The 27,095-nt window shown below is 36.9% G+C and overlaps 1 protein-coding gene across 4 annotated transcripts in view; it reads right to left on the minus strand.

Annotated features, from left to right (window-relative positions):
- Positions 1–2,332: 2,332 nt before the first annotated feature.
- parga (poly (ADP-ribose) glycohydrolase a) overlaps positions 2,333–27,095 on the minus strand; it is a 51,126-nt gene continuing 26,363 nt past the window's right edge. For all 4 annotated transcript variants that reach the window (XM_020923698.2, XM_055162540.1, XM_055162541.1 and 1 more), the window contains exons 13-18: positions 26,437–26,584; positions 18,137–18,215; positions 17,123–17,231; positions 13,365–13,470; positions 10,240–10,368; positions 2,333–5,853 (exon numbers count right to left, since the gene is read on the minus strand). In XM_020923698.2, the coding sequence (XP_020779357.1) occupies positions 5,687–5,853; positions 10,240–10,368; positions 13,365–13,470; positions 17,123–17,231; positions 18,137–18,215; positions 26,437–26,584 (738 nt within the window). In that variant the 3' untranslated portion in view covers positions 2,333–5,686. The remainder of the gene's footprint in view (positions 5,854–10,239; positions 10,369–13,364; positions 13,471–17,122; positions 17,232–18,136; positions 18,216–26,436; positions 26,585–27,095) is intronic.

The following is a 27,095-nucleotide window of genomic DNA, read 5'->3' on the forward strand; positions in this document are numbered from 1 at the left end:
AATGCATCTAATAAATGATGTTTGGACCATGAATTCAATTTGAGGTAGAGAGGAGAGGTACATGGGTTATCACAAAATTAGAAGAACGCGGGAAAAGTGTTCCGGTTAAATGTTGTGAATTGGGAATATATTTTCATTTGGGAAATTTTGACAGTTAAGGTTTAGCAGGTTCAGAATTTGTTTTTGTTTTTTTTTTGTTTTTTGTTTTCCCAAGGTATTTATTACTGGTTTTAAATTTGAAAAAAAAAAGATAAAGAATACTGAATACTATACTAACAGAGCCATGTGTTCTTAACTCTTGTGCACAACTTTAAATAATCACATCTGTGTTCCTTTGTGACAAAATGTACACCTGAAAAGAATACCACTTTTTTTTTTTCTTTTGCAGTACAGATTTTTGTCCAACTTTCTTATATCAATGTCTTCATTTACTTCTGCCCAAATCATACATACCCCCCCCAAAATATATATATATAATATTTTGACATTTTAACCCCTTAAATGCCATTTTTGACAGCAAAAAATGAAAAAAAAAAAAAAAAAGATTTTTTTCTATATCTTTCAAGGAATTTTTATTTGTTTGTGTTGGGATTATAAGAGACTGGAGGCTCCTCTAGAACAAAACCAGATAATTTTAACCTCAAATATCTACGGCTCTGGACTTCAGTGTCGACTAATATGTACAAATGTCTTTCTGTTGATATAACCTTGTAATGAAAGACACACAGTAAAAATATTTTAAAAAATCAAGACGACACTAAAACTAAACATTTTGAAGGGGTTTCAACAACAAAGAATGAAGAATACATCAAAAAGTCAAAATATACTGGAAAAGTTATGCCAATAAAAAAAACATTTTGAATTGAAGACAAAAAGGCCCGCGGGTGTGATTATTTTGATTATAGACCTCTTTACTTAATGTGGTCTTGAGAAAAAAACACAGAAATTAAAATACACCACAAAATACACAAACTGTCCAATTTTGGTGCTATTTGGTGTAATACAGCCAAAGTTATGCAAAAAATAAAAGTTGAGATGTACAAAAAGGTACCTTGAGGTGCAACAAAACCGGTAAAATGCAAACAGCTTTTTTTGTTTTTGTTTTTGTGACTTGACTTTGGATTAATAAAACCTACACACAATACAACTCCATGTATGTTTGTGATGAGAGAACAACAACCTAAAAGTGGTTAAAAGCTTGGACTGTGAATTCACTTTGAGATAAAGAGGAGAGATATACGGACTATCACAAAATTAGAAGAACACAGAAAAAATGTTCAGGTTAAATGGCATGAATTAAGAATATTTTGTTCATTTGGTTTAAATTTAGTGGGTTAAGATTTTTTTAAAAGAGTTTTTCTAATTTGAAAAAAAAAAAATACAGTATATTAACCAAATAAAAATAGTCAAAACTACCGAAGCACTGAGCCAATAGTGGTGTCGGATACTGAAAAAAAAAATGCTGACTTTGTAACTATACAAAGTTGTTCTGTAGTTACATGAGCGATAATTAACAGCTACAACAAATTTCAATTGATTTTGTTTTATGCTGACCTTGTTTTGTGAAAATAAATATATACAATATATACTGTTTGTGAGGGTTTCATCCTGCTCCTCCTACCCCTCCTTTCCCTGCTCCCTCTTCCCTTCTCTCCTTACCTTGTTTGGCATTTCCTGGGCGGGTTCACAATTACACACCTGCTGAGCTCCACTCCTGATCCTCATCAAGCAATCATCACCTGCCATAAAAGACCTGCTGACCTGCTATCCAGTGCCAGATTGTTCCATCAGTCTGTGGTGAACTACTCAGGCTTTTTTTGTATGTTTTTTGAGAATTCTGAAGATTTTTTTTGGTACTTACCAGTTTCTTTTCGTCCTATCCCCACCACTTCCTTTTGGAGCCAGCCTCATCCCATTGCCACCTGTTCCGTAAGCCTCTGGTCAGCCTCCATCTCCTCGTACCTCCCATTTGCAGCCAACCTGCACCCGTCCTGCCTCCCCTAGAACCTATCCCCCCTCCAAGATTATTTTTGTTAATAAAATACCTTTTTCTTTCTGCATATTTGGGTCCGACCAGTAATTCCTCACACTATTTTCAATCTCTGCACTGGTATCGTTTGATTGTGATTGTATTCACAGATACTTAATGCTACAGTATCGAACTGAAAAAAACACTGATCGGTGCCTCCTAAGTCAAAACTGCTCAAATTAAGTAACTTAATTCAAGTAATTTAACTCATAGAAATGTTGCAAAATGCATTATTATTGTATTTTGTCGGTTTTTAGTAATTTTTTTTTTTTTTTGTATTTGGAAACACAAAGCCCATACAACTTTAGAGGATATATTTTAATAAAGAAATTATAATAAAAAGAGTACAACCTAAAAGTACAGTTTTAGGCAATATTATACACTCTTTACTTTATGGATTATTATTATTATTAAATAGTGTTCCTGTCAAACAATATGAAAATAAATCAACACAAACGGGTACATTTGTAAAACATAAAATCATATCCACGTGCAAATTTAAATGATCTGTTCCCCAAATTAATTGAATGGAATGAACTTTTAACACTTTGAAATATGTTATCTTTTTGGTGACGGTTAAAGGTGCATTGTGTAACTTTTCTGGTGGAGGGTTCATCAAACGCTTTTCTCCATGGACATGTTATTGCTTCTTCTAGAATGTTTCACAGTATGGTAATATATATGTATATGATATTACATATCTATCTTCTACCAAATTACAGGTCAGTTCTGTGGAGAGGCGACCCCACTCACAGTCAGAATGCTTGTTTTTCTGGGTATTTTTGAGTTATAAAACCATCTGTAATTGAATAAATGTAAGGTAGAGCTGTTTAATGTCACACTGTGGAACATTCCAGACAGTTAAACAGTTCCAACTAATATTTATTACAATACAGGTGGTTTTACAGCTCAAAAACACCTAGAAGAAACATGCATACTGACTGTGAGTGAGATCGCTTATCCACAGATCTGACCTGTAAATAAAGGTTTGTTCTCCATGAAGATAAAAAGATTTAATGCCATACAGTGAAACATTCCAGACAAAACAATAACATCTCCACAGTGAAAAGCATTCAACAGACCCTCCACCAGAAATGTTACACAACGCAGCTTAAATTAAATAAACTAAAATTTGTGTTTGAAATGTTGACATCCCAGAAGATGGCAAAAAGCAGCATTTAATTGTCTTTTATGAATAAGTGTAACCCATGCATAGACTACTATATGATAACTCAGTCCGCACTCATCACTATGTTAAGATATTACAAAAGCTGAACATTGTATATGGCAGAAGAACCCGCATCATACTGAAAACTGACCACCATGCATATTACTAATATTTGGCCGTTTCTGGATTTCTTTTGTCATATTTACCCCCATTACATCAAGACTAAAAAGGCCTAAAACAGCAACCGGATTTACTATTGCTATAAGTCTTGACACCACTAATACAAGGTTCCTACTGAAGGCAGAAGTGTGTGTTGGGTAGTTAAAGTAGTTAAAGTGCCTGACAGGTTCAACTACTGATTTGTCTAAAGCACACTTAAGTTCATTATATTTAAGATTTTACCTAAAAAATAATAAAGAAAATTGCCCAATTCTGCAGTTTTTTAGGTTTAAATGTTTATATCCTGGTTGGAAATGATAGAACTTTTCACTTCCTGTAATTTTCAACATATTTTTCAGCTTTTCTTTACAAATTGACAGGTTTTGATGATTTGGTGGGATAATACGTGCTGTAAATATGAACAATTTTACCCATATCAAGAAGCAATTTGTGAAGAAAAGTTGAAAAATACATTGAAAATTACAGGAAGTGGAAAGAAGTGGAGAGTTGTATTTTAGAGAGTTCAATATTGATGACACACAAGGCAGTAGATGGTGGGGACAGAGGGGTCCATTGTTCTGGGCCCCAGAGTTTTTTAGGGGCCCGGAACTGCACACTCTTCCTATGAATTTATATTATGGGGGGGCCATGTGAGGCTTCTTGCCCCGGGCCCCCAAATTTCTGTCGACGGGCCTGATGATATTACACTAGAAGTATTCCATCTAAAAGTTTGTCATAATTTACAAAAAATAAACACTTTTTTCTGATACTTTAAATATGATTTTAACAAAATGGTGTTTTCTTCTATTTTTATTTGTTAAAGAATTATTTCTGTGTACATAAAGGAGTCTTAGACCACTACGTAATATGGTTTCACGATAATGGTTATGAAATTTCCTAGTGTGATGTCACAATTTCCAGTTAGGAAGTAAAATTTTAAACCTAAAAAAATGGACAGAATAGGAAAAGAATAAGACATTTTTCAGCTAAATCTTAACCTGTCAGAGGCACTTTAAAGGGGAGGTCTGTGTGAGAGGTGAGTCTGGTTTGTATTAAAGTGGTACAGCGCATTTGTTTTGTTAAATAAGTGAATTTTAGTTAGAATGACACATAAATGGTCTTTTTGAGGGTGCACTAAGTATACAGTAATAGCAGTAAACAGTAATATTTATGTTGGGGGGGTTGTCCATATGATTGTCTTCATGGAGATGTACTGGGAATTGCTATGCCTATAATATTCCACAGTATGTCAGAATTGATGGTGTTCCCAAGGGCTATAGGATCAGCAACAACTTGGGAACCACTGGTAATGGCATAGGGGTGCACCAATACAATAAAGGTGTCAGATATTGGCACCAATATTGAACATTTTGATGGACCAGCTACCAATTCCATGATATCATTTCAGTTGGTTCAGTTTTGAATGAATCCAACAGATCTAATGTTAAAATACCGTACCGGTCAGTCCAAACCAGACTTACATTTAAAGGACACATATTATGCAAAATACTTGTGGTCACCTTAAATAAGCACTTCACATTTTCTAACTTAAAATAATGTCTGCATTTGGAAAAACAATTTTATAAACTACACCTCAGTTTCCAGTGAGGTATGTAGGTGTTGAGGCTCGCTCTGCTGTCAGCAATGCGAATGAACAATAAGAAAATAAAGATTTCAAAGAGTTCAAAGGCCACGTAAATGCTGTGCCAACAGAGCTATATACTCTTAGCGAACACGATTTAACCGTAGAATGAGTCTGGTGATGGTTTATGGACTCAAAAACTGCACAGGAGAAGTCTGGAATTTTAACTATGACGTAACAATCAGGGCAAAATGCAAACTGAGCTTTTTTTTGATAGCTCAGAGAACACTTAACTTTAGATTAATGAAACGTACATACAATTCAACTCCAGGTATGTTTTTGATGAGTAGACAACAACATAAAATTGTGCACGATGTAACTTTTTGGTTGGAGGTTCATCACCTGCTTGTTTCCATGGATATGTCACTATGCTGCCTGGAAGGTTCCACAGTATGACATTAAACAGCTCTACATTACATTTATTAAACTACAGATGGCTTTACAGCTCAAAAATACCTAGAAAAACAGGCATTCTGATTGTGAGCACGGTTGCTTCTCCACCTTGTTTGGTCTCCATGAAGATACAAAGGTAAGAAAAGCGTTTGATGGACCCTCCGCCAGAAAAGTTACACAACGCACCTTTAAAATAAAAGCTATTTTGCATAATATGTGTCCTTGAAAGTGATTGTAGCGCTCTAACACTGTTTTGATTGAACCTGGCTGTGTGGAGCAGACAATCCGTGTGGTGTTAATGGGAGTCTGAGGTGAAGGAGCTGTGTCCAGGGTCTTTGCAGTGGGAGGAGGAGGAGGAGACCTGCTCGTAGATGAAGCTGTACAGGGTGCGGTCTGGTCTGGAGGTACGACAGTTCTTACAGACGTCACTGAAGTACTGGAGCAGCAGGCTGTACACACGACCTGGGACCAGAGAGGGGACAGTAAAGAGAGGATGAGTTAACAGAAAAGAAATATAAAGGAAAGTGAAGAGTACTGTGTATTTTAGGGCTGTTCAGTTGGACCAAAATTTGTGTAGTCAAGTACTGTTTTTATTTAGATATTAAGCAAAAATAATAAGAAAAAAAAAACAGGCTCCTACAACTCCGCTCATACTCCCTACAACTGTATAACAACTCACCCTTATGTAACAGATAATACTCCCTGCAATTGTACAACAACTTACCCTTATGTGATATAATACTCTCTATAACTGTACAACAACTCACCCTTATGTAACAGATAATACTCCCTACAACTATAATGCTTCCTACACCTGTACAATAACTGAGCCTAATGTAACAGATAATACTCCCTACAACTGTACAACAACTCACACTTATGCAACAGATAATACTCCCTGCAACTGTACAACAACTTACCCTTATGTGATATAATACTCTCTACAACTGTACAACAACTCACCCTTATGTAACAGATAATACTCCCTACAACTATAATGCTTCCTACACCTGTACAATAACTGAGCCTAATGTAACAGATAATACTCCCTACAACTGTACAACAACTCACCCTTATGTAACAGATAATACTCCCTGCAACTGTACAACAACTTACCCTTATGTGATATAATACTCTCTATAACTGTACAACAACTCACCCTTATGTAACAGATAATACTCCCTACAACTATAATGCTTCCAACACCTGTACAATAACTGAGCCTAATGTAACAGATAATACTCCCTACAACTGTACAACAACTCACGCTTATGCAACAGATAATACTCCCTACAACTGTATAACGACATATATGAGGATTTTTAGTCCTTATTTTTCTATTTTATTTTAACTTGTACATTTACATTTATATAATTATACCTTTTATATCTTTTTTGCTACTTATTTAGAATTTATTATGACCAATTTTTATTTTTTACTCTGTTATTATATTATATTGTGATGTGTGAGCTTCTGTGTCCAAGTCATTTTCCTTGTGGATCAATAAAGTTTGTCTAAGTCTAAGTTATATGGAGCAATAGCAGAAAAGGAAAATGTATTGGTATTTAAATGTAAAAAAGATTAAACTCATGATTCACATGCCTTTATAAAAATACAGTTTTTCCTAGCTATTTTTTCTGAATAAAGTTTTTGCATGAATACTGAATACTGCCCTGGTGTATTTCATAAGGTTTGTGCATGTAGTGGTTTAACAAAGAAATACATCTGGAAAATTGTGTTTGTGTCTTTTAAAATAGTGGAATTTACCATGCATTTTTTTGTTTATGGTAATTATTTTGTTATTAGAAGTGGAGTAATTAACATTTGGATAGATATTTGTCACATACAATGCACAGCTCAGTAATATGGTTCAAAAATGTCACATAAATCACTTAGTTGGTTGCGTAAATTCTAAAAAGTTTTATAATAGTTTCTTCAGCGAATAAAGCCCATCACAAGCTTTCCTTTCATTAACGGTATATTACTCAATCTTGCCAAAAATGTAACTTCCACCATTTTGCTTCTCATTTATTCATGTAGTCTGGAAGTTCCAATTTTGAGGGGAAAAAAAAAAAAACATGGCAAAAACAGACCAATCAGAAAGACCAAAACTGCTTACACATTTTAGCGACTTTCTAAATCACACACGCACACACACGCACACCATAAACACAAGTCGTGAGTCTTCTCTGTACCTCCACTTTAGGAAATGGATGGCTAGAGGGGAATTTCTGTGAAAGGCTTCAATAAATGTCAGTGGAAGAAAAATGAAAAAGAGAGAGGGAGGAGGGGAGGAGGAGAGTGAGAAAGAGGAAGAGGAGGAGGAGGGGGAAAGAGAGAAAGGATGGAAAGCGAAGAGGGAAGGAGGAGGCGGAGAGGGAAACGGACAGGAGGAGGGGGAGAGAGAGAGAGAAGCGGAGGAGATGGAGGGGAGAGAGAGAAGGAGAGAGAGTGAAAGAGGGAGGAGGAGGGGGAGAGAAGAGGAGAGGAGGAGAGCGAGGGAGAATAGGGGGAGGGGGATAGAAAGGGAGGAGGGAGAGAGGAGGAGAGGGAGAGAGAGAAGGAGAAGGGGATAGAGAGGGAGGAGGGAGAGAGGAGCAGAGGGAGGGAGAGAAGAAGTAGAGGGATAGAGAGAAGGAGTAGAGGGATAGAGAGGGAGGAGGGAGAAGGGAGAGGAGAGGAGGAAGGAGAAAGCGAGAAGAAAGGGGAAGACAGGAGGAGGGAGAGAGAGAGAGAGAAGAAGGGAGGAAGTGGAGGGGGAGAGAGAGAGAGAGAGTGAGAGAGGGAGAAGGAGGGGGAGAGAAGAGGAGAGGATGAGAGCGAGAGAGAAAAGGGGGAGGGGGGTAGAGAGGGAGGAGGGAGAGAAGAGGAAAGGGAGAGAGAGATGGGAGGATAGAGAGGGAGAGGAGAGGAGGAAGGAGAGAGCGAGAGGAAAGGAGAATACAGGAGGAGGGAGAGAGAGAGAGAGAGAGAAGAAGGGAGGAAGTGGAGGGAGGAGAGATAGGGGGAGGGGTAGGAGGAGGGGAAGAGGAGGAAGAGAGAGGGGGGATAGAGAGGGAGGAGGGAGAGAAGAGGAGAGGTGGAGAGGGAGAGAGAGAAGGGGGAGGGAATAGAGAGGAAGGAGGGAAAGGAGAGGAGAGGAGGAAGGGAAGAGTGAGAGGAAAGGAGAAGACAGGAGGAGGAAGAGAGAGGGAGAAGGGAGGAAGTGGAGGGGGGAGAGGTAGGGGGAGGAGGAGGGGAAGAGAGAGAGAGGGAGAAGAAGGAGAAGGGGAGACAGAGAGCGAGGAGGGAGAGGAGAGGAGGAAGGGATGATCGAGAGGAAAGGAGATGATAGGAGGAGGGGGAGAGAGAGAAGAGGTAAGGAAGGGGGAGAGAGAGAGAAGAGGAGAGGAGGAAGAAAGAGAGAGCAGAGGAGGAGGGGAAGGTCAGCTGAGGCAGTAATCCACTCTCATGTGCAGGCTAAATGAATGGGCAGAGACACAGAGATGGCCCATATAGTGGAATAACTTAACATACAGATGGACTGGGCTGTTATTTATGCAGACAGTCCTGGTAATAGAAACAATGAGGAAAAGCCTGAATGAAGTCAGTGCAAGAAGAACCAGCAACTCCCAGCTCACGTCATACAGTTTTTTATATAGAAATGAAATGTTAAAGTGCAAATGACAGGTCAGACTACTCCATTTCCTTAAAACATAGTTGATTTTACTAAAAATCTTAAATTGTCTTTTTTTTTTTTTTCTAGATTTATTTTTTATTTTTAAAGCTGCACTGTGTAACTTTTCAGTTGGGGGTCTGTCAGTCATACTGTTTCTATGAATATATCACTGCTTTGGTTCAAATGTTTCATTAAACAGCTCTACCTAACATGTATTTCAATTACAAGTAGTTTTACTGCTCAAAAACACCTAGAAAATCAAGCATTCTGACTGTGAGCGGAGTGGCCTCTCCACAGATCTGACCTGTAACTTGGCCTGCTTTGGTCTTAGAGGTGTGCAAAAATATTGAAATATCGATATATCGTATCGTTTAATGTGATGATACAGCATCGATATCGGGTGCTGCTGTATTGATCGCCAAGAGTATTTTTTGGTATATTTTACAAAATTATTTTGTGACAGAGGATGATTAAAATGTACTGTCAATTTACAAATTAAAAAAAATAAGAAATAAGAACTTCCAGTGTTTTTGTACTTTTTTCTTCTCAATGTTTTTTTTTCTGCTACAAACTGCCACATATAAAGTGCCATATAAACCTGCCATATGCACTTTAACCTTTGTTTAGAATGACCAACAGTAATTGACAGAGCAATAGCCCTGTCCCTGGGGAAATTGGTGGTTCCCTGAGAGGTCATGTCATTAAATACAACTGTTGTAATTTCTAAATTGAATCAACATGGGTAAGTCAATTTGAAGGAATGTTAGAGTGAAAAAACTTTTACTATCTTTATGTGATCACAAGGAACTGAAAACTATATGCAACTTCACCAGGCACTCCTTTCTTGCTCTAAATTCAGCGTTACTACAATATCTGTAACGCTGTGTACACATAAATAGCATAAAATCATGCTACTTTTTCCTTTTTACATGCCTTGACAAGTCTTCAGTATGACTAATTAATAACAGTTATTTTATAAGCTTAATAACAGCTATTTTATCATGTAGTCTGCATTGAAATGAAACAAAGTATCATGGTCTATGTAGTTCCCTCTTTTTAAGTGAAAAACCTTTGTGGCAGTCTACGATATTATTTTGAGAGTTCTGACGATACACTATCACAATATTTCAGTTATTGTTACCTCCTTAGTGTGTCTGTACTGAACAGGTAGCGTGTGGACTCCATCTTACCCACTGCGACGCATCTCTCTGTGAGGAACTTGTGCATTTGGTGAACATCCCTCATCAGCTGTGCGTCTCCAAATGTGAAGTACGCCACATCCCTCCCAGCCTCAGCTGCAGCCATCAACTGAATAAGAGCTGGAAATGACAAGAGCGTTAGCAATCTCCACTGCTAATTGGTCAAGGATCCTTGTGACTTTAAAACATTTGGATAATTTCAGCCCTAGAATTGCCCATCTCTACTAAACAAAAGGTAAAATATAACTGTTAACTGGAAAACTATTGCTTTGTGAGATCGCAAGGTGGAACATAGCACTGGAAAGATGGACAGCCTAATAAACCAAGATAACTCAAACATATCTAAATGAACCAAAACACAACTCTGGGTATGTTTTGAGGAGGTAACAACATTTTAACATGGCTTAAAGCTCACAAGAGTATTTTTTTTGCATAATATAGGATCTTTAAAATATCAAAACAATATAAAAAATAGTTCTCTCTGAATGTGAAGTACACTCCCAACCTTGGCTGCAGCCATCAGCTGAATAAGAGCTGGAAATGACAACAGCATTAGCAAACTCCACCGCTAATTGGTCAATAAGCCCAGTACGGCAGCGCTTTAGCCGGGAAACACAAGTGACAGGTGCAATTTGTATTTGAAGAGTGAATAATCCTCTGCTGGTCACACTGCCTCATCAACGCCACTCAATTTTTTATCCCTCACAAATTAGCTCTAAAGCCTTTAAATATTTACAACAATGGCTACTGACTTCAGATTAATGAACGTACAAAACAGAGCAGCGCTTGGAAATGGTTGTAATCTTTATAGTAACATAAGTAGAACTAAAGCATATTAGCATCTAAGTAAGTTATAGTTATGGTGCTCTAAAATAATAGCCATGCTAATACAAAGACTAATAGTGAGGTCATTGAGGAGCTAATGTTACACAGTGACAAGTAGACCATTACCGTGGAGCTAAACACTAAATTAGGGCTGGGCCATGTGGGGAAAAAAAGAATCATGATATTTTCCCTCATAAAGATCAGTCTCAATTTTTGACTCAATATTCTTCGATCTTTTTGGAAAAACAGACAGATGGATTTCAGGCATTGAGAACAGGTGTCAGGATCACTACAGTTTTTATTTCGTTTTGATAGGAACAATATTTAGGGAGAGAACCACATGTAGCGGTGACCCCTCTTCAGCACCACGCGCTCTTGATTGCCTGTAGTCCTGTCGAATAAAATGCATTTGCCATATCACTGAGATCGGAGTTTAGATCGTGATCTATTATTATTATTATCTATTTTCAAATTTTTGGCACATCTCTACACTGACTACACAACTTTTTTGACTACGAAACTGTGTATATGGTGTTTTAACAGCATTGTCTACAGTTCCTAGTCCTGCAAACTATTTAAATTTTGAGCTTTCTGGTCAAAAACAGCCATTTCAAGTACTATGTGACATCACACAGCACAGCCCCGCTTAAAGACAGGAGGTTTCTGATTACAAACACGTGACTTCAAGGGAAGTGTGAAGGATACCTGTTAGACCAATCACACTGTTCCTCAGATGTACAACTCCAGGGATGTTTTTGATGAGGTAACATTATACCATGACTTAAACATCACAAGAGTCACTTTGCATAATATAGGACCTTTAAGCAAAGCAGCTTTTATGTCACTCCAGTATTTACCCTGACCTGATATGTGGTTACTTAACAGAATTACAGTTGAGAGCAGTAAATATGACAGCAGAAGGCCCTCCTCCTGCTCAGAGTGATGTGTTAAACAGCCCATTGAGAGCTGTTGGGGCAAGAGTTATGGCATCTTTACCCCAGAATCAATTGGCCTATTAATGGAGCGCATAAACCTATGTCAGCGATCAATACAGAAGGAGAGAGAGGCTGCGTGACGGAGAGAGAAATGCTAATTGACCAGGAAGTTTAGAATAGACTAGCAACTGTCAGGGTACTGCAAGCCCGCAAATAGAACATGGTGGTTATACAGTATGTGAGGAAGAGATGGGAGAATGAAATAGTCTAGAAGATGATGGCCACATTTTTGTTTTGAAAATATGCAAAAGATCTGAAATACAAATAAATACAGAATACAAAGAAAGTAATCTTATAATGTGCAGCTTATTCACTGTTTGTGAGAAACTTAAGCCGCAACCCAGACAATTATTGCACATTTCTGATGTGCAAAAATGACTGACTGTATATATTTTTGAGAGGTGCAGATGCTTGAAGTTAAAAGGGGTGAATTTGGAGCCAAGTTCCACATTACGAATAGGTATTTATAGCCTGATTCATCCTTGCAGCATTAGGATTCATTTGCTTGATGGTAGGCGATACTTTTTTTTTTTTTTCCAAATCTCTGCTATTTGGTGGCGACGTATGTAATGCGCAAAATCCCGTAGGAAGAAGTGCAATAACGTCTTTCCCCTTAATAAAATTCAGCAAACATTCTCTTTGTTCAGTCTTTAAATCCTCGATCTCGGCAATCGTTGCCAACACAGAATGTCTGCCTTCATCTACATCCATCTTGACCGCTTTGTTTACTGTTGTGCTGTACCACAAAAGAGACCCAGACAGGCGCTTGAGCTCTTTGCTGGCCATTTCTTTGCTGGCTAGTGCGTGGTCTACAACTTCCAGGGTTCTTGCAAACTGTCTAGGGTTTTCTAACTCCTGACCTAGTCACTGTAGAGAAATGAAATTGAGTGGAGGCACTAGGCGGTGACAGCCTGGCTAAGGTATTTATGGACAGAATACTAAAATAAAAACACCAGGATCATGTAGAGCGGGTTAATATGAAGAGAGGGGTGAGAGAGAGGGGTGACCATTTTGAATGTCAACTGGAAACAAAGTAGATGGAGTCGGCAAGCGCGCCCATGTAATACTGCAACATATTTTACAAGTTTGTGCTTAATAACATGTGTCCTAATTAGATTCAGACCACATCTCTCCATTAACTTCCAGTAATACCTCATCCTATTACAGAAAAAAAGCATTCACCGGCATGTAACTGTATTTTATAATTACAGCCAAATAAAAAAGGGCTAAGTGTTATCAAACTTGCCTGTACTGTATTCCATTTCATTATTGCACTAAAACCTGAACTATTGTTACCTTTTAGTCTTGTATCTCCTCCGAAAGCTCCACAGCCCCAGTTGCCCGTAGCGATGGCGGAGAGATGCTGGCGGTTGGCGTTGTGGCGGAAGAATCCACAGTATGCCTTGAGGGAATTCAGGAAGTAAGCAGAAACACACTATGTTAATGATGTTTGCAGAAGAAAAGATTGACCCAAAAGTGACACTAAAATATTGTACTTTAATTAGTTCACCGACAATCGACCTCATGATAAATAAAGAGGGTGAAAACGGGGGTTCCCAGGAGTGACGTAACATAAAAATAATGCAGCGAATGGAAGGGAATGTCTGAATGGCAATTTAAATGACCCTACAGCCTTCTCAGTGTTAATTCTTCTGTTGTGTTTAAAGGCCCATATTACTCTATTTTCTGATCTATGTTATAATGTTGTTTCCTCATCACAAATAGACCTGGAGTTGAGTTTTATTTCATTCACAAAAGTTCAACACAAAGACCCTGATATATATTTAGGCTGAGTTCTTCTCTCAAACAGAAAACACTCTGTTCCACCTTGTGATATCATGTGGTAATACAGGAAGTGCTCCACTGTGTTTTTGAACTCCATATGTCTTCATTAGAATCATTTGGATAATTTCAGCCCTGGAATTGTCGATCTCTACTGAACAAAAGGTAAAAGGTAGCTGTTAACTTGAAAAGCTGTAAACTTGCATTGTGTAACTTTTTTGATCTGCCACCTCCTTTTCTCAGTGGAGATGTTATTGCTCTGTTTAGAATGTTTCAAATCATTCTATTTTCATGGGGACCAAAAAAGCCAAGTTACAGGTCAAATCTATGGAGTGGCAACCCTGCTCACAGTCAGTATGCCTGTTAGTCTACTCTAGGTATTTTTGAGCAATAAAACCATCTTTAATTGACTCAGTGTAAGATAGAGCTGTTTAATGTCATGGCATCACAAGGTGGAACAGAGCATTTTGAGCTTCAGAGATGCAGACAGACTAATAATAAAGGATTACTCAAACGTGTGAATGAAACAAAACACAACTCCATGTATGTTTTTGAGAAAGTATAACATGTTTTAATGCTCTTTTTGCGTAATAATGGACCTTTAAAATATCACAACACAAAACTGTTCTGATATTGTGCAATCATGATTTTAATGTTTAAAATTCCAGCCATGAGATCTGCCATGTTACAGATCAGTGACTACTTTATAAACATCTTTAGACCTGGAGACAACTCCCTGATTTCTGCTAATAAATAGTTATGCACGAGCAGATTTTGTTTCAGTTTACAAGCACACTGTTTAGACAATATAGCTAATAAAGTACATATAATCATTGTCACGTCAAAAACATTGTAATTAGTAATCAACAGACCACAGTACGCTTAAGTGAGGTTGGCCATCTTGTCTTATATAAAAGAGACCTCTGCTATAATACGGTACCTGTCCAATTTAATTAGCTTTAAACGCTAAAACTCGCTCCATTAAAACAGCCTGGGCACTTCCTGACAGCACTAAATTGGCACCTCTGTCCTTGTATGAAGACTCAGCACTGTTTTCAGATGCTAAATTCCCATTAGTGCCGCTATATCATGTCTGGAAGTGGCAATACAGAAGGGACTATAGAAAACTCTTACTTTTCATATCAATCTGGGCTTATGCTAGGATTTTATATGTATGAGCAATGAAATTATTTATTCAGTTTACTCATTCAAGCCACCATTCATGCACTCAGTCGGTCCATTTACATATTTTTGTTTGTTGGAACCCCTGTTTGGAAAAATAGAAAATATATATTTCTTGATGACAAATAATAATCCTTTTGCGATGCCCAGTGAGTTTGAAATACAGAAAAAGGTTTAGTCTTTCTTATAGTGTATATTTATATTGCCCTGTAGAGGTAACTTTAAGGTGCACTGTGCAACTTTTCTGGTGAAGGGTCCATCACCTGCTTCTCTGCATGGAGATATTGCCTAGAATGTTCCACAGTATGGCATTACACTCATATATCTCTACGGAAATAGGTAACACCACAAAGCCTAGTTACATGTCAGCTCTGTTGAGAGGTGAGCCCATTCACATGAAGAATGCAAGATTTTAGGTCAATAAAAGCCTATTATATTGAGTAAATGTGAGATGGGTACACTTAATGCCAAACCAGGACATTCCAGAAAAAGCAATAACATTTCCATGGAGATAAGCAGGTGGTGGTCCCTCTACTAGAAGTTAGAGTTACACTTCGGAAACATCACACTTCAAATCCACCTCTCAGTCATTCAGAGCACTGCTGAGGCTGACCAATAGGAGGCTTTATTTGACCATAAAACATTCAAGAGGAAATTTGTAGATCACAATATATGGCAATTTTTATAGCAATTTTACCAAAATAGCACAATGTCACTGGAATGAGATCTTGATTAAATTTTTACCTCCGCCAAGGAGGTTATGTTTTTGCCAGCATTTGTTTGTTTGTTTGTTTGTCTGTTAGCAACATAACTCAAAAAGTTATGGAAATTTTCAGGATTTGTTGGAAATGTGAAAAGGAAGAACTGATTTCATTTTGGGGGTGATCCGGAAGAAATCCTGGATTCTGGATCACTTTGAAATTTTAGTTAACATTGTGGTAAATGGGGCCAAAAATTTTGTTTCTCAATATCTTGGTTAATTATTGACCAAATCCCATGAAATTCAGGGATGGACAATGGGATCCTCTTTCATATTCTAAAGGCTGATCCGGATCTGATCCAGAAGACTGATTTTATTGCAATTTATATAAAAAAATGGGGGTAGTCCTTGGCGGAGGTCTGCGCTCTCTGAGTGCTTTTCTAGTTAACACTATTTCATTCAGCCCTACTTTAAAGGTGCATTGTGTAACTTTTCTGGTGAAGGGATCACCACCTGCTTTTCTCCACAGATGTTATTGCTCTGTATGGCATGTTTCACAGCATGGCATTAAACCTTTCTAATTTGATGGAGACTAAAAAAGCCGAGCTACAGTTCAGATCTGTGGAGTGGCAACCCCGCTCACAGTCAGAATGCCTGTTTTCCTAGATGGTTTTATAATCTGCAATCAAAGTAAGATAGAGCTGTTTAATGTCCTACTGTGGAACATTCCAAGCAGATCAGTGACATATCCATAGACACAAGCAGGTAACAGACCCCATACCAAAAAGTTACATAGTACACCTTTAATGATTTGCATATCTTCTAGTTCTGAAAGTGGTGAAAGTGGCTTAATCAGTGGTTAAATCATCTGGCCACCCACTCAAACGTCAGAAGTTTTTATCCCAGCTTTACCCAGTGCATACTGCCGTTGTGTCCTTTGGCAAAACACCTATTGAACTGTATGAATAATACTAATTCAATCCGTCATTATAAAACTAAGTAAAGTTTTTGTGTTTGTGAATGCTAGCTTTCCAATGATGTAATCCCAATCTGAGTGAGAAGTGAGAAGAGGGCAGCCAAAATTATGATTAGTTTATGTGCAAATAAATAACATTGGCACTAAAAAATTATAACACCAATTATAAAAAATTATAATAATAATAATAAATATTTTCAAGGACACATGCTGGCTTCTCCATAGACTAAAAACAAGCTGTATAAAATTGGCAACACAAATGACACTTTATGCTCATAGTTATATCATCAACAAAGAAGTGGCTATATTTAATCTGTATTGTATTGCCCCCAGTAAACAGCAGTCCACTGGTCACTTGCTTCTAACTCAGTACAGGTCATGTCTGATATAGTTTCCGCTACACATCGCTCTCACCTTATTAAGTTCTCTTGTAATCTTCTCCGGAAGGAACTGCTCTAAGAAATGTCTGAATTTGTACGCATCAATGGCAACTATCTCAGTACACCGTCTTTGCCAGTCGTCCCTGCAAGAAAAGGAGAGATCAGTTATTCAAGCAGTTCAGTGGTGTTCTTAGTTAAAGTGCATATGACAGGTTTGGATACACTTTTCACTAAAACATCATTATATTTAAAGGGGCCATATTACACTATTTTTCTGATCTCTGTTGCAATGAAATGGTCAATCTCTACAGAACAAAAGGTAAAGGGTAGTTGTTCATTTGAAAACTACAGCTTCATGAGATCACAAGGTGGAACAGAGCATTTTGAATCTGGGAGATGTAGATTTAGTAATAGGATTATTCAAACATGTGTGAATGAAACAAAACAGAACTCTGGGTATGGAAGTAACATTTCAACATAACTTAAAGCTCACAGAGTCAATTTTGTGTAATATACATTTTGAAAAGGAGATGGAAGTTTCTGTGTTGATACAGGTAGAGGTATTCCATTTTAGGACTGTAATTTTGAAATTTTTCTTCTTAGATTTTCGCACAAACTGCCACTTTATTGCTGTAAAACTATGATTAATATTTACCACAGGTGCTATCCCATCATAGTCAAAAAATCTATATTTGGCAAAATGTAGTCTTGTGAGGTTTAACCCATGTTATGATATAAATAAAACACAAAAACATACCTGGAATTGTGTTTTGTTTCATTCTCACATTTTGAGTAACCCTGGATTATTAGGGTGTCTGCATCTCCAAAGATCAAAATACCGTGTTCCACCCTTATGCCAAGAAGTGGTAGCTTCCAAAATAACAGCAACTTTTTATCTTTAGTTCAGAGAGGAACTCAGCCTAAATATGCAGGATTTGTGTGTTACACGTGTGAATGAAACAAATCAAAATAAAACGACATTATAACATAGATCAGAAAATACAGTAATATGGGCCCTTTAAATGAATAAAAGAGGATAGACAATTACCTCGGGGTCTCATCTTTGTAACTGCCCACCCACTTGTAACTCTCCGCATAACCCGAATATTTACTATACTGCTCGGTACCTGCAAAATACAACCAAACAATACAGAAAATGCATTATGTGGTATTTGGCAGTCACAGCACAGAAATCCCAGCCTTGATAATCTCTTTACTGCCCAAATTCAATTGAGACTATCTGGTTCTAGAGCGTGTACACTGTTGGGGTATTGGATTGTCATAAATAAAGTGCATTGATTGATTAAGTAATCCGCTTAGAGGGTTGAAATAAAAAGCCTTAGGGGGCAATGCCAGGAAATTGTTACACAGGAGAAACTAACCTTGGCAACAAAAGCTTCAGAAAAATGAAATAGCTAACACTTGAATTGACACGCTGGCATTTATACTTATAGGTTACAGTGTTGTTTTTGTTCACTCTCCATCATCATAAAAACAGGAGCTGATTCTGAAATGAGGCCTATTAAAGCTCCCAGACCTGATACATAATGCAAAAGGGGAAAGACGTGAGGGGGAGACACATTACTGCAATGATTGGTGCCAGTTACAAACTAATAATAAATGTCTTTGACTGTTTATGCAATAACAGTTAGTCTAAAGTAAACTGAGAAGAAGTTCTAGATGGAAAATTAACATAATATTCTACTTCTGTTTCAGAACATATAAAATTAAGAGTCGAATCTGCATCTGCAGGAAACTAAAAGACAGAAAAAGAGAGTTATGTTTGTAACTACAGTTCTATGAATCCCAAATGAAACCCCTGAAAGCAGTGATGGTTCATCCCAAGCTTTTGTCAGACAGGAGGATGAAATAGAAACTTTACTCTCAAAAATATTTCTCTAATCAGTTAGTTGAGATGAATCAAATTTGTATTGGTTGTACTTTATGAATAAACCTTTGAAAATTGTTTTCCAACGTGCCACCATATTCCATAGTTAAAATGTAAACTTGTTTTTTATACAATGTAAACAACTAACAGTCAATAAAGATTACAACACCACCTTTTAAAAAAGTAATTTCTGGTCCAATTTCATCATATGTATTTACATTTTTGTTTTTCAGCACTGACACTTTCAAATTAGATCCCCGATTGATTCTTTTAACAATACTATGAACAGACTCAAGCACAAATCTAATATTGCTTAGTCTTTGTGAAAAGTAAGTGGGCCAGGGATTTCCCTAATTGAAACCCTGAGTGCAGATTATTTTTAGTACCCTATTCACTCCAATTACTACATAAAATAAAATACCACAGCTCTACCAGTAGAAACATGTCCTTAACCTTTTGTCAAACATAAAACTCAGAATACACCCTTCAGATCAAGGACTTCCAGTGAACCAGCGACTCCTATCGTCACAAAAACAGAACACCTCAGTCTCTTAATCATGGCCGCCCACTTCCTCCTTCACCTCTGTCCCATTCATCCTCTCTCTGCCCCATAACGTCATCGCCATTGTAAAATTACAGCATAACCAATAACAGTCTACTGTGTAAATAACAAGTGATGATCTTCGACAGCTTAAAGGTGCACTTTTCTGGTTGTCCCTGTGGAGATACTACTGTTTTGCCCTGATTAATACAAACTATGGAAATAAACTTGGTAATCACAATGGAGACTAGGGTGCAACGATAGTTTTCCCACAATTCGATACGTATCTTGATACACGGGTCACAATATCAATTTGATACCTTTTATGACATACAAAAAAAAATCTCATGACATTTTTTTCTACTAATGACTATAATATAATAACACTATGATATTAATGAAAGAATACATACATTACTCACACAACTACTGTACAACTGGAGTTTATATGTGAAGTGTTAGTTCATTTGGTTCAATGATTTACAGCGCAGGATTGTTATTTTTATTAAGTGAAAATAAGAACATCATTTTCTCTCAGGCTGTTTTATTGTTTATAATATAGCTTAATCTTAATATAGACTGTTAGGGGAGTTAAACTATCTGACTTTTCCTTTTTGTTGATAATTTTATGGTTTATTTTCCTCCTGAGTCCTCTCACATCCATTCACATGCCTCATGCCCGTGTCCACGCTGCCGCGCTGCCCCCTCCAGCAGTGACAGACAGTAGCTCCTCCCACACTGCCCTGCTACAACCTGTGCTCTTACCGGACACACAGCGCTCTCCCAACCTCTTTCTGGACACTGAAACTATGTTACATTACATAGAAATATCTCAACTGACTGTTTTCTGACTAAAACGTATGAGACAGAGTCGGAGAAAATGACTGCATAACTCGTGAGCCGCTAGGGTGACTGGTGACCAGTTTGGCTGAAATTGGCTGAAACTGGCTGAAATTCAGGAAAGCAAAGTGTAGGCTCAGAAATGTTGATACGTTCTAAGTTGCTTTTCTTTACAAACACACACAAATCATGTTATCTAATAAAAAAATTGAGCTTTAATAAAGCGTCTGCACTAAAAATGCGCCTTAATGTAGGGGAAAGCTTGGTTGTGGCACTGCCTTACCTGCCTCCCCTGCCTGCACTTCACTGGTACACCACCTCACTGTCTCTCCTCTGCTCTCCACTCGGTTCCAAATTTGGTGGTGTGCTGCGTACTATCTGCCCACACCTTCACTCAGAAGCTCTTCCCTGTTATGACGAAGGAGGTGACCAAGGCAAATGTATGCCTTGTGAACAGAGCGTCTAGAAGCTGTCAGGGGCTGCGTGCAGTCGACTCAACCTCTCAACCAACAGTTTCTGTTTGAGTGTAATTTTCGGGACATTGAGGGTCGGATTCGAAATTTAGGACAACAGCTTAGATTTTGGTACTGTCCTGAATTTTTCGGGACGTCTGGTCACCCTATGAGTAACGATGCGGATGCGTATTCGAGTGCATTTAATTAAAGCCGATGTAAAGCCAAAAGCGATTCTAAAGTATTTAAAAGTTCATATCTTTGACATTTCTGGGTCTATCAATGTAAAATAAAAAGTGACTGAAAGACAAACCCCATCTCTGTTAGAATAATATCACCTGTAAGTTCCTGTGGAGTTGTTTTCTTACTGCATCTAAGGAGCATTTCCCTTTCAGACCAATATAAATGACAACACAGAGCACATGGAGGGACACGTGCATATCATCTGAACAAGTGTATCGAATCGTGTGACCAGTACCAAACGATTTGATATTATAATGAATATCAATGTATCCCAAATGGAGACAGGTTCATGGTCAGATTTATGAAGAAGAACATGCTAAGAACTGATATTGTTAAGGTATTTTTAAGCTATAAAACACCTGTAATGAACAAATGCAATGGAGATATGTTGATAATGATGATAATGCCCTACTGTGGAACACTCCAGGCAAAGAAATAACATCTCCATGGAGACAAGCAAGTAGCAGATTCTCCACCTAAGAAGTTACATAGTGCGCCTTTAAAATACAGAAGAAATACAAAAAAAAACAAGAAAAGCTTAGGTGTGGCGAATTTCTCAAAAAGATTTTTAAGAACGGAAATGCGGGCTGGGACCACTGCCCGGTGTTTTAATGAATCTATGGCGTAACTGGCCCATTCCATTAGGGGACCGCTGACCTTAGTTGGGTTATAAATTCCTTTCTGTCCAAATGTAATAAAGTTAAGTGGATGGGAAGAGGGGTGGGGGTGGGAGGAGTGGAATGGGGGGGTGTGGTGTGTGGGCGGGCGGAGATGAGCGGGCGAGCCACTGAAGGTGACTTGTGTGTACCAACGCAGACAAAATGGCGCCGTTCGATTCAGACGAGAGGGAGAGAGAGAGAGGAAGGTTAAGTTCTTCTTTATCTGACCGTCCTCCATCTTTGAATGACATCAGAATATAATAAAAATGTATGACTGTACTTGGTTCTAGGGTTGTTAGTAGTATCGGAAATCATATACTAATCAATGCTTAAACTCGTACTGAAATAAAGATACTCATTTAAGCAAATATAGATACTGAAAAAAAAACATAACTGGATAATATCTGATCTTTTCTTCTTTTATCCAGTGGTTTATCACGTGGTATAATAGACATACTTTTATTTTGTATTGAAAATCACAATATTTTCTAAAATGAGCTTTTAAAATCATGATATGGTTGTAAGAAAGTATCAATAGCAATAGAAAATCAAATAGTAATCAATGATAATTTTAGTATTGACATAAAGATACAAATTTAATCAGGAAAAAATAAATTAAAAAATCATATAACTGGATCAAATTTGACCTATCCTGAACAGTTTCATGTTCAGTAATAATTGAGTTTTATCAGAACTAGTGAAAGGGCACATTGTATATTACACACATTATTATAATTTTGTGTTGAAAATTACAATAGTGTCTAAAAAGAGCTTTTAAAATCATCATTTGGGTTTCAAAATCAGTATCAAGTCTGTTCATTAGTATCGAAATAGAGTTTGAAATATTAGTATGGTGACAACAGTTTCAACTACAGCATCGAAAATACTCCATATATTTAGTTATTTAAAATTCACAGGCAAATCTTTAAACTACAACTGTAATATTGAGACAGAAAATTGAACACACTGATTCCATGAATGCACAAAGTGCCATGATTTCTACAAACAATTGGAATCTTATATTGTCAGAAGGGTTGGTGCTATAGATCTAAGTTATAATAATGTAATTACTAGGGATGGGACAAGATCTCGTGCCACAAAATCTCTCAAGACACAACTGCCACTAGACTCTGTACACATGAGGAAAATGATCTTCTGAGATTTGGCTGAAAAACTCCTGTTGAGAAAAGGTAATGCAAAAGGGCAGTGCTCGTAAGACAATAAAATTAAATACACAAAACAATTGTGAAGCCAAAATTATGAACTGAATGGCACAATTTATTTATTCAAAATTATATCAAAATCTTGTCTTGTCTCATTTTTGTAGGGCATATTATTTAATTATTTTATATTATTTACCAAAATTAGAAGCTAAAATGTATTGTTAATTCTCCTGGAGAAAAAAAAAAACATATACAAATGTTTTGTTTTTTTTCTGAAAACTGAACCCGCATTCAGAGTATTTTTTTATGTATGATGTAAATATGTATATGAACTCACTATAGCCAAACACTGAAAATGAAAGATGTAAGAATTATTATTTTTTGTCTCACTTTTGTTTTTTGATCTTACATTTTCTGCTATAGGGTATTAACTGCAAATACATAACGTATTCAGATAACCATGTTACCTTTTATCGTTTTGGAAATCCTGTCGTGCCCAATTATATTATTATATTATTAACATAAATTTTTGCTTTTAATACCCTGAGCCCCTCTTTTTGCTCTGCATTCTAAGTCACTCCCCCTTCAGAGTGCTATCAAACTACAAAGGGCTCTATTCACGCTTGCGTCACAAAACAAACAGACATTTGGAAACATGCGAATGACGACTTCCTTTGGGCTTTGTTGGCGATAGTAACTGAAAATGGCATGGTTTGCTTCATCTAGATGTCACTGTATTCTTTCTTTTTTTCATTTTTTTGTGTATTATAATTTGTCTGTGCTATGTTCAGCAGATCCACAGTTACAACCATCTTGTGATTAGAGTCCTGTCCCCCATGGAAAGCTTTGGCAGGCTGTGAAGACTCTGCTGCTGAATCCATGATTTTATCACATGCCCAGTGTCGGTAACTACACCGGAAGTCTTCATCCACATGTTTCCAAATGTCTTCCGATAAGCGTGAATAGATCATGTTTTTGTATATTTACAGAAAATAATCATGTGAGAGCATAGGCTTTTGTGCTGAGCATTGCCCAGAAGCTTACAACTAATCGTAAGGAGGGTTCGAATAGGGAATGCTAAATTACTGAAACATGCATGGATGACATCTAAAACCTCTTCAGGCATTTTTTGATGAAGGACCATTATAACATGATAGAAAGCTCAAAACAAACAAATTAGATCACTGTACCACTGTAATGCCTGTAATTTTCTGTAATTGTTGTTAAATAAAATGAATAACTTGTTACTAAATACTCAGTACTGTTATTTGTGTCTTGGTACTCAGTGTAATAAATGATCTTATAGTGTTCAGTGCAAAGGGAGTTCAATCAAGGAGATGTAAGTTATAACACATGTCATTTTAAGACTAAGAACAATTAATCAGGGCTGTTAATGGAGCTGATCCTTCATACAATCACATGGCCCGGCATTTGTAATTAACTTGATGTCTATTTAAACACATCACATACGAATGAATAAAACATGAGAAGTCAAAGATATGTTCAAAATAAGTCAAGTTAGGTGCATTAATTACAATTGTCTTATTGTAGTTTCAGCTATTAAAAGTTTGAAGTTAGGAGAAATAGGAGTTAGGAGAAATTTTTGTAAACATTGTTATAGCAACCACTGTATTCATTAAGGGCAGTTCTGAGTCACAGTAAGCAATTAAAATTTCCAAGTTAAGACTATTTTTGTACAAATATGTTTAAATAATACAAAACAAATTTCAGGTGCTAGGTATGTGCTATGATTAATAGATGATTTGAAGGATTTCGTGAGGATCTTTCCCCACTGAATAAATAGAATATTTTGATTTGAATTGCTATGACAACGGAGGATGGACGCCATAGCTTGAAACCTATGAATAAATTATGTAATATGTCTGTGTAAATCATTATTATTATATCATTAATAACTGTTATGTTAAATGTGAAGCTAGCAATTCATTTATCAATATTGGATCAATGCCACACTCATACAAAAAATGAAAAACCTATGAGAATAAATACAAAATTAGAGAATTGTTTAAACTTGGAAAAAACATGGATTAAAAGTTGTGAAGTTTTTGTAGTTATCTGTTGTTATAGCAACCACAAAATTCATTAAGGACAATTTCGAGTCTAATACAAATTTAAAATAAAGAGAATTTCTGTATAAATGTTGTATTGTAAAAAAAATTATGAATAAAATTATTTAGGTGCTGTGAATAACAGATTGCTAGTTATAGATTGAGTAATGGTTCAGTGTAAATCAGTGTTATTATGTCTATGTCTGTTATTTAAAATTGTTAAGTTATATGTGAAGCTATTAATTAATATACCAGAAGTGAATCTATGCACACAAAACATATTGGAATAAATGCAAAAATATGGAATTGTTCAAACCTGGACAGACCCTGGATTTTAAACGCAGACTGTAGCGTGTAGTGAAAGTGATTTTGAAAAATAGAGCAATTTTGCTACACAGAAATGAATGATCACTGGGCAGTCCCGTGTGAATCAATGCCATAGATTTACCTTCAGAGCGGATGGAAGGACAAGCTGGAAATGAACTGAGCACAATAAAGGCACAGGGCTTAATAAAGAACAGAAATAACTCAAGAGATCGCAACACGGGGGCAACTCCGCCGGACCAGGAGGGAGGGAGGAGCGCCAGTGTGGAGCGGTACAGGGGTGGGTACGGATAGATAAAAGTGAGATAAAAATAAAAAAACTGAGAAATTAAAGGCGGTGGATTTTGTGATTATTACAGTAGTATAAAATAATAATAGTGAATTAAAATATTAATAGATAAGCTGTTTTTTTTAAAGTGTATAATTTTGTCAAGGAAAACAGCAAATAAAAAAAAAAATCTATAAAAGTCTGCAAATACACGTGTTGAAAAAAACTTTATAATGGTATTGACATTTAATATGAGGGGGTTTACACTTATGTCCCATTTTTAAAAACGGACTTTCTGTTTTTATTATAGGTGTACTGTATCGGTTATTAATGTATGATGGACTGTTATTTTGTGTGTGTGTGTCTTTCTTCGACTTCAATTGGCTGAACTGGGAACTGGAGATGGAAATTAGCCATGTAATCACACACAATTCATCCTCTACAAATAAAAGAAAATACAGATTGCGTAGAGTTGTGCAAAATGCTAAAATAAGTTTATCAGAATTGTTGTGCAAAATGTTAAAATAAGTTTAGTTGAATTGTTTTTGTATCACATTTTCCCTCACATGTCACATATTTCGTTTATCTTATTCCACCCTATCCACTTTTGCCATATATGAGACTATACTGCGCTTTCTTTGTGGTGGCACTTTCAGTTTCGTCATTTCGTCGAGCTGATTTGTGCAAAATGTTCAGTGTTAATGTGACCAATAAGTTCCAATGCACCAATTCTCTGGGAGACTTTAAAGCAGCTTTGTAGTCTGTATAGAACTCATTTCAGCTCCATGCCAAATAAGAAAACTCAAAAGACGATGACTTCCGGTGAATATATTGAAAAAGACAGCTAAAGTAGTGTTTTCTTGTGCGTATGTGTGCGTGTCTTCGTGTATGTGTGTGAGACCTGTGATGATGAGGCACTCATTGCTCTCCAGAGCTTCGGTGAAAAGGCGGGACACGATGAGCTCTGGGTTTATGACGAATCGGATCTCCTCCTGGACCAGACCGTGTCCAGTCACTCCCCCTCCCACAAACCTGTTTGCGAAGTCCACCTGGCAACAACACACACACCACACACACATACTATATTAAGATTGCAATCTGTATTCATTTTTATATTTTTTACCCAGCCAAAAGAATATGTTTTTTTTTTACATACGCTAGATGATTATGATTGTAATTGATTTTAATCAAAGTCAGCGTGAGGACTGCTGGTCAAACAGGGGGAAACTCTGGAAGGAAGATCTGACTTCAGTTACATTTGTATAGAAATATCTAACTGTAATTGCATAACAACCCTGCTTTGCAAATAAGTAAGTCAGGAGTAAATATGTTTCATAATAATCCTCAATTTCACGACTTTATTTTTCAAAATCTCAATTATTAATTCACACATGTTTGATTAATTCTGCATTATTTGTCTACATCTCCAAAGCTCAAAATGCTCTGTTCCATCTTGTGATGTCATGAAGCAGTTAACAACCACCTTTTACCTTTAGCTCAAAAGAAATTGGCAATTTCAGATCTGAAATGATCCAAATGATTCCAGTGAAGGATTATGGC

The sequence above is a fragment of the Boleophthalmus pectinirostris genome, unplaced genomic scaffold (assembly GCF_026225935.1).
Source record: "Boleophthalmus pectinirostris isolate CB_2022bp ecotype Guang Dong unplaced genomic scaffold, ASM2622593v1 HiC_scaffold_5, whole genome shotgun sequence".
NCBI lineage: Eukaryota > Metazoa > Chordata > Actinopteri > Gobiiformes > Gobiidae > Boleophthalmus > Boleophthalmus pectinirostris.